The sequence below is a fragment of the Sinocyclocheilus grahami genome, unplaced genomic scaffold (assembly GCF_001515645.1).
Source record: "Sinocyclocheilus grahami isolate Dianchi unplaced genomic scaffold, SAMN03320097.WGS_v1.1 scaffold438.1, whole genome shotgun sequence".
NCBI lineage: Eukaryota > Metazoa > Chordata > Actinopteri > Cypriniformes > Cyprinidae > Sinocyclocheilus > Sinocyclocheilus grahami.
In genome coordinates this window covers 34,019-41,822 of record NW_015505617.1, presented here as the reverse complement: position 1 = coordinate 41,822, position 7,804 = coordinate 34,019, and the positions used below count along the sequence as shown (strand labels likewise).

General features: G+C 44.5%; 1 protein-coding gene across 1 annotated transcript in view; it reads right to left on the bottom strand.

Annotated features, from left to right (window-relative positions):
• The window catches only part of LOC107551937 (parathyroid hormone 2 receptor-like), a gene marked incomplete at its 5' end in the record, with an annotated part of 42,363 nt that overhangs the window by 10,076 nt on the left and 24,483 nt on the right, over window positions 1–7,804 (bottom strand). The window contains 2 exons of the mRNA XM_016233721.1: window positions 4,522–4,563; window positions 5,834–5,972. Coding sequence (XP_016089207.1) covers window positions 4,522–4,563; window positions 5,834–5,972 — 181 coding nt within the window. The remainder of the gene's footprint in view (window positions 1–4,521; window positions 4,564–5,833; window positions 5,973–7,804) is intronic.

Below are 7,804 nucleotides of genomic sequence, written 5' to 3'. Positions count from 1 at the left end.
TGCGGCAACCACATGTGACGACCCCGGGCTGGACTCCGCTTCGTCCACGGTGAAAGCTGATCCGGCGATCCACAGCGCAAAGTTGTAGTATTTCCTCAGCAACCAGCACGGATCAGCTCCAGTCATGACGAAGCAGACATCCTCCTCTTTTGGACGGCCAAACAAAGTAGTTTCGCTTTCACAATGAATCACACAGTGCCTTCACGACATGGCGGCGGCAACAACAATATTACAGCGAGAATAAAAGTTACGCCTTCTTTCTTTGCATGAACATTTGGGCGGCGTTATGCAAATCTTCCCAGATAGTGACGTAGGTATGTGGGGGCGTCTTAGAACGAGCCGTTTTAGGTAGGCGTGACTGACTCTTAACTTTTATAAAGAATATCTCTTTGGATTTGAGACTTTAGTCTTTGCAACTTTACAGATCTTCTTTATGCACCAAGAGTTTGTAACACTCCAAAGAGAAAGGAAAAATTGAAATCGCATCATATGACCCCTTTAACATCTCATTGGAAAGACTGGGTGAGCACTCCCTGCTGGCCTCACTAACACCCAACAGAAACATAGATTTCTCAAGGAGGCCTCCCATCTACATACTAACCAAACACAACCCTGCTTCGCTTCAGTTTTTAGTGTGCAGACACCCCCGGAATGTAGGCAACAGCAGTACCCACCTTACCAAAACACATGAAACCCACTGCAGCTGTGTCCCAATTAAGAGGCTACATCCAAATTCAAATGCAGCCTCGAAATGCATCTTTCATTTCCCTGGCCATAAAGGATATAAGAAATGGATCCTTCACAGCCCAGACTATCCCAAGGCATGATGAGATGAGAAAAAAATGCCAGGTTACAATTTTAAATGTGTTTTTCGATTTCCCGTTTCCCCCAAGGGACTTTTCGGCCCTGCCATGGACGGCATCACTGAGCACTTTACTGAGGCTCAAAAGACGTCGCAAGCACTGCTTCATTTTCTGCCTAAGCGCTCCAGCACAGCGACTGTTCCAAGCCACCCCAAGCCAGCGTCCACACAGCAGCCTGCAAAGACGGCACAGCCTCAGCTCTCTCACAAGCCAGAGCCTGACATCCAACAGCACCCCCGGACGGCAAGGAGGTATCCCTTTCTGAAGCAGAAAGGTCCCTGCCCTCGTGTAGTGCTGGACCCTGAGCCTAAGAAATCGTCCTGATCTGCGTGTAGAGAGGAAGAGGAGAGGGCAAGTTCTTGCAAATGCCGGTACCCCCTCGAAGAAGGCTCGTGATCATTCCCCACCCCTTTGAGCATCTCTGAGCGGTGGAGGTTTTTTAGCACGGCACGTCCTGCCATTTTAGCGTGTGCCACGAAACACTACCGCTGTGATAGCGGACCCAAATTCCACCTGTGGACGCAGGCCACCTGTGTTCAGAGGTGTTGTGCAGACTTCTGTGCAGGACAATGAATCTAATGTTCTTCGAGCCGAAGTGCAAACACTACTTGCAAAGGGTGCAGTGGAAATGAACAGCGAGTCAGGCTTCTACAGCCGATACTTCCTCGAACCGATTCTTGATCTCAGACATCTGAATCAACTCCGTTTAGAGCCCAGGTCATTTCCCTTTTAGGCCTCCCTCAAACGGATGGCGAACAAGGTCCCAACTTGTTATGTTCCACTGCGAGTTTACATTAAGCGCTCTGAGTCTTTCAGACAATCAGAGCAGCTTTTTGTGTGCTTTGGAGGCCGCTCTAAAGGCCTGCCTGTCACAAAGCAAAGACTATCTCATTGGATAGTAGACGCTATAGCTCTGGCTTATGCCACAGCTGGCTTGCAATGCCCTTTTGGTGTGAGGGCCCATTCCACCAGAGGAATGGCCTCCTCTTGGGCCTGGTCCAGTGGAATCTCTATTGGGGAGATTTGTGCGGCCACCGGCTGGTCGTCGCCGTCTACCTTTATTAGATTCTAAAATGTGGATGTTCCTGCCCTGCAGGCGCGGGTCTTATCCACCTAATGCTTACTTTCCCCCCCCCCTCCTCGGGTGGGGAGAGTTATCTCAAGTAGACCTCAGAACGTTCTTGGGTCTCCTAGTGGCTCAGGCTTATGGAGCCCTCGCTGAGTGTTCCTGGGCTAAGCTCGCGGAGCAGGCTAAGTTCTGCATCTGCTTATAGCACGGCACTACTGGATACGTTCCCCAAGCAGTCGTCAATGACGATGCAATGGGAGTTACCTTTCGATAGGGAACGTTCAGGTTACTCACGTAACCTCGGTTCCCTGAGATAAGGTTTGTAGTTGTAGGTAGTTGCACACAATTCTGATGAAATGGCATCCGGGCAGACTTATATAGCAGTCGGCTCCGCCCCTTGTGGCGGGCTCGAGTGCCATTGGTTTGTGCAACTACACAAACGTTAACAAATCAAGCTTCAGTAACAAGAGTAAACAGGAGTTTCCCCCAAGCAGTCGTCAATGACGACGCAACACTCATTCCCTTATCTCAGGGAACGTCTCGGTTACGTATGTAACCCTCGTTCCCTGAAGGAGGGAATGGAGACGTCACGTCGGAGGACAGACGAAATTGGGATCTCGCTTAGAGGGACCAATCTACTTCGAGTGTAAACTAAACGAGCCAATGCACATTGGCATGCGATTATTGCATCCTGCTGATCACAGCGTGAGTATAAGTAGGCAGCAGGTGCAGCGCATATTCAGGTTTTCGCTGAGGAGCCGAGCCGGTGACCCGGCCGCTCAGCGGTGGTACAGGAGACCCGGGAGGGGAGGCGCGGTTCTCCCTGCCCGTTGGAGGCGGTATTAGGACACAACTGCATCGCAACCGACCGCTCCACCGGGGGGACCCTTGTAACCCCCTAGCTGCCCCACCATCAAGGGTGGTGAGGGAGGAGGATCCAGCAAATCAGTTTGCAGCAGTAAAAAGGCGCCGTCCACGACCTGTTGGGCTCCTCATGCACCTCCGGGAAGAAAGGCACCGAGGCGGGGCGCTGAGAACCAGCGCGGACCACCCCGAGAACCAATCGTGCAACCTTGAGGGCTCGGGACACGGTGAAAGTCTTCACTCGAGCCCTACCCCTACGGCGGCCCGGGAAAGCATAGCCATTATTTCTGGATCCGATCCAGGCATTGTTACGGTCCCGGTGGAGAGCAACACAGTCGAATCTTCCTCTCCAGAAAGCTCTGGCTCACCCTCCGATGCTGCAATCGACATCTGATCGTCGGGGGGAGCCTCGGAAGAAACAGGTGGTACCCCCCGGGAGGGTCCAGCCTGCTCTTTTTGAGAGCTCCGCTGGTTTCGATGTGCCGGCGGGCTTGGGCATCCCCGGAGGGGGATTCCTCACCGTGACCGTAAGACCAGTCCGCCCACCGCTAGAAGGACGCCCCCGGCTGCCACCAGAGGGAACCCCAGATCTAGGCGGTGGCACGGGCACTCCGCCCCCTTTCAGGTAACGGAGTCCGGTCCGCAACTCCGAGATGGTCATACCCCCGCCATGGGAGCATGAGCCATCCACGAAAGCCACCTCAGCGTGCTTCATGCCCAGGCACGAGAGGCAGGGATCGTGACCATCACCCAGCGCCAGGTAACGACCGCATCCAGAACGCCCGGGTGATACGTTGTCTATAGCAAGACCCACATCGTCTTTATAAAGACGTAACGTCAAGTTTGCCAAGCAACGTCGTCTTTAGAAAGACGCACCCGAATTTGCTCTTTTAGGGGAAAAAGCTCTTTTAGCGTGCTGGGCGCACAGGGGAGATGATCATTTGCAACACAATCAGGGGGTAGTGCGGCCTGATGTGTGCAACCCACTCGACACGGGAAAACCACCACCGCTGAAGCGCCGTCCTCCAACACGAAGAGCTCTCCAAGAGCGTGCTGAACTCGTTCAGTCTTCTCTCCGTAGAGTAGTCAGGAGCGGAACGATGTGATCGCTCGGCTCCGAAGCGAAAAGCTGAATATGCGCTGCACCTGCTGCCTACTTATACTCACGCTGTGATCAGCAGCAGCTGGATGCAATAATCGCATGCCAATGTGCATTGGCTCGTTTAGTTTACACTCGAAGTAGATTGGTTCCTCTAAGCGAGATCTGACCGACTGAAAGGGAACCGAAGTTACATGAGTAACCGGAGCATTTTCCCAGGAGCTCTCCCATCCAGGTACTGACCAGGCTCAACCCTGGTTAGTTACAGTGGGTAACCAGTCTTGGGCTGCAGGGTGATATGGCTGTGGCATGCTGTGGCTGTGGAATGTTAAAGGTTCTTCATGGAACCACAGAAGCCAATAAAGAACCTTTACATTTAAGAGTGTGGTATATGATTATTTGTGTTCTAGCACAACAGGAAGCAAGAAGTCTTTGCATGTGTGACTGGGCAACAATGTTTAGTCTTAAAGTGTGCGCTTAGCCTGAAAACGCTTGATGCTGCAAAAAAATGAGACACAATGCAATGGTCAAAGTGTCAAAAAAACAATGAAAAAATAGCACAGAAATCAATAGCACATCCTGTGATAACCCCCGTATTATTGTAAAGCAGCTTTGTTGATGCTCACCTCTCCATTACAGTAGCAGTAGATGATAGACACAAAGAAGCCCTAGAGGAGAAACAAAAATAAGTGTTGGCGCGATGTCTCAACAGTGCAAAAGTCTCAAACTACTGACTCCAGTAATAATACGTTTTGATTTTAATTTGAAAGTTTAGTTGTGAGTCAGTGATTAAGAAAAAAATTATTCATCTCTGGAAAATGTTCATAATACGTACATTACAGCACAGTTAATTATGCACTGGTCCATGTTTTTTTCTTGGTCACAAATAGTTTTCAGTGATTTGGAATCATTATTTTTATATTAGGTATTTAATTAATTACAGTTGACACTGACGATCTGTTTAGTTTATATAGGCCTATTATATTTAACAGCCTAAAAACTAATTAAATGTTAATGTCATTAAATTATTTTATTGTATTACCAAGTTCTGTGAATGTGGCTGTGTTTCTGAAGATACTGCAAGTGTAAAGGGAAGTGATGTATTCTTCTTGGGAAGGACAAGCACTGAATCGTGTCATCAAGCTCCAGATAAAAGACTCTTAACCTAACCAGCACCTGTCATTTAAGACAACCGAACATCTCAAACAGAAATCAATGGTGTGTCATGAGATGTCAAGCCTATTTGGAGTGCTGTGAATTGGATTGACCTGTCAATATATTTCTCTGTCTTACATGCTACTACTTAAATATTAAATTTTTTAACAGTTTGTGCAACAATCATTTACATGTAAGCTAAATTCTCATCGACATCTGTGGGCCGGTGTTACTTTTAATTATATTTACTAGTTGTAAATTGTTACCATGCATATTTTGTACAACCAGTGCTAACTATCTTAGCTTTTCCCAAAGAAACCAGATTTGTCTCTTTTGCTTTGCCACAAGGTTTGTAAGAGACCATTAACATTCATTTAGATTTAGAAGAAAGTGACTTCTGAGTTGATGAAATTATAAACACATTTCTTAATTTTTTTCTTAATTCTTCCTCTGCAGTAGTTGAGTATTTTCGTAGTACAAGAAATCCTTTTTAATGCAAAAAAAACAACAAAAAACATTAATTGCCAGATCAGTTTTAAAAAATTGCATGTCATCAGTGACTTGTAAATAAAGAGTGTTTTTCCTTCTCTTTTTTATAACATTTCTACCAAATCAATAATAAATCATGCAAAATACATGCACAGCATTTATATAAATGATGCTAAAATACACATTTGAATTTATGATTTTTGGATTATCAAAAGAAAAACATATGCATCTTGACTGGCAGAGATCACTGATTACATTAGCTATTCATGCAATAAAGGCATCGTTTCCAAGTACCTGGAAAGAATTGAAGAACAGCTCACAATACATCCGCACCTCCCAGCCAAGACCTTCGAATGTGTGCGGCATCCCAACAAACACAATGTAGTGCACTCCAAACACAAACACCAACACAAGCGTGGATTTAGCAAGCTTCCTGAACAGAGAGAAATTAAAATGTTCTATGAATTAAAGGGATAGTTCACTCAAAAAAAATCTGTTATTTACTCACCCTCATGCCATTCCAAACCTGTATGAATTTGCAGTAACCTTTGTAGAGCAAATCTCAGAGAGCGAAATGTTGTCATGTCATATGGAATCAGCATGATTGGAAATTGCACGGGGATACTCGGTCACTAATTTGCCCATGCCGATTTCCCATCTGATTTAAGACTGTTGATCCTTAAAAAGGCAAATTTGCTGCATTTACTAACATGATATAATATATACCAATATTACCAATTGCTGTTTACCAAGCTGTTTGGTTTGGAAGTGACCTGCTTCACGCATTGCTTTACTACTCACAATGGACCTATTTTGCTACAAAGTTTCACTAATGTAATCACACCTTTAGGCAGAATCTTCAGGCTGGTATTTTCAATAATGTAAACAGGGATGGATGTTGAGCTCCAACAAAAGTATAAAAGCATAATTAAAGAGGTCTATATACCTTGTGTGCTATATGGTGCTATATGTCTAAGACTTCACAAACTAAAGACATTATTTGCTAAGAATCATCCTCTTCACTACAAAGTTATCACATGGATTCAGTCGACTATGAATATAGGGCACAATAACCTTTGTGTTTTTTTTTTTTTTATCATTTTGAAGATTGACAGCATTTGTCCCTATTCAATTTCACACAAAAAGAGTAAACATTCTGCCTAACATCTCCTTTTTTGTTCCACAGAAGAAAGTAAGGTGAGTAAATTATGACATTTGATGAATTTTTATTTGAAATTGTCAGACTGTCAAAAAAACAAAGAAAAAAGAAATGCATTTATATCACTATCAAGTGATATAAATGCACAGTTTCACCCTGTTTATAATCTGTCTTTGTCAGGTGACGTCAGACTCATGAGAATCGAAGTGCATTTTGGGTATCTCCGCCATTTGTAGGGTATCAAAGCCAAGTGTTCTGTAGTTGGAGAATTGTCTTTTTTATTTGATTTAAAATGGTACGTTCTTGTTGTGTTAAAGTCTGCAATAGTGAATTACATGATAGAAAAGGTAAAAAACTCACCACGAAGAAAGATATTTTAGGTCTCACACTTGAAAAAAAGACTAAACAACAGTCAGATGGCCTGGGTTGCAGCGGTGATATGCAAAATCATCATATTTGCCAACATATCTCCGGTTATGTTCGTTTACCCTCTACATTTTCATAAAGGTAAGTAAGAGATTTTTTTTAGATGTGCTTATTTTCTGTTTTCTGAAGTAGCCAACATTATATTCACATGTTATTTAGGGTCAATGCTATTAAACAGACAACCAGGGAGCAGGTGAGCAGAAACGAGTCATGTAACGTTACCATGAAATGCCTTGCAATCGTTTTATGCTAGGTGTAAAGAGTTATTTTATTTTATTTCACTAACGTTACTGAAATTAAATATTGTTTATGGGGGTTTGTACTTAACTTAAGTGTAATTTAAACTGAATACTTCACTAAAATACATTTCTAATGTTTCTCATTTTTACTTCTTACAATTTAAAAAAGTACTGACTACATTTTTGTACATTTTCATTTCATATAGTTAGGATAGGTGTGACTAAACCGTAAGTGGGAGCAGTTAAGAAAAAAACACATTGCAGCCAGCTGAGACGATGACCCACCAGGCTGGAGTAGATGGTCGGCTTCACACGACACCACTCAGTGTCACTAACTGAATGTAACTTACTTGTGTGTGCGCTGAAGAAAACTGACTGCTGTGGCGTAAACTCTGGATGTCTGATAGTTTTTCAGTGATCTTAAAGTAAAGCATTATACAG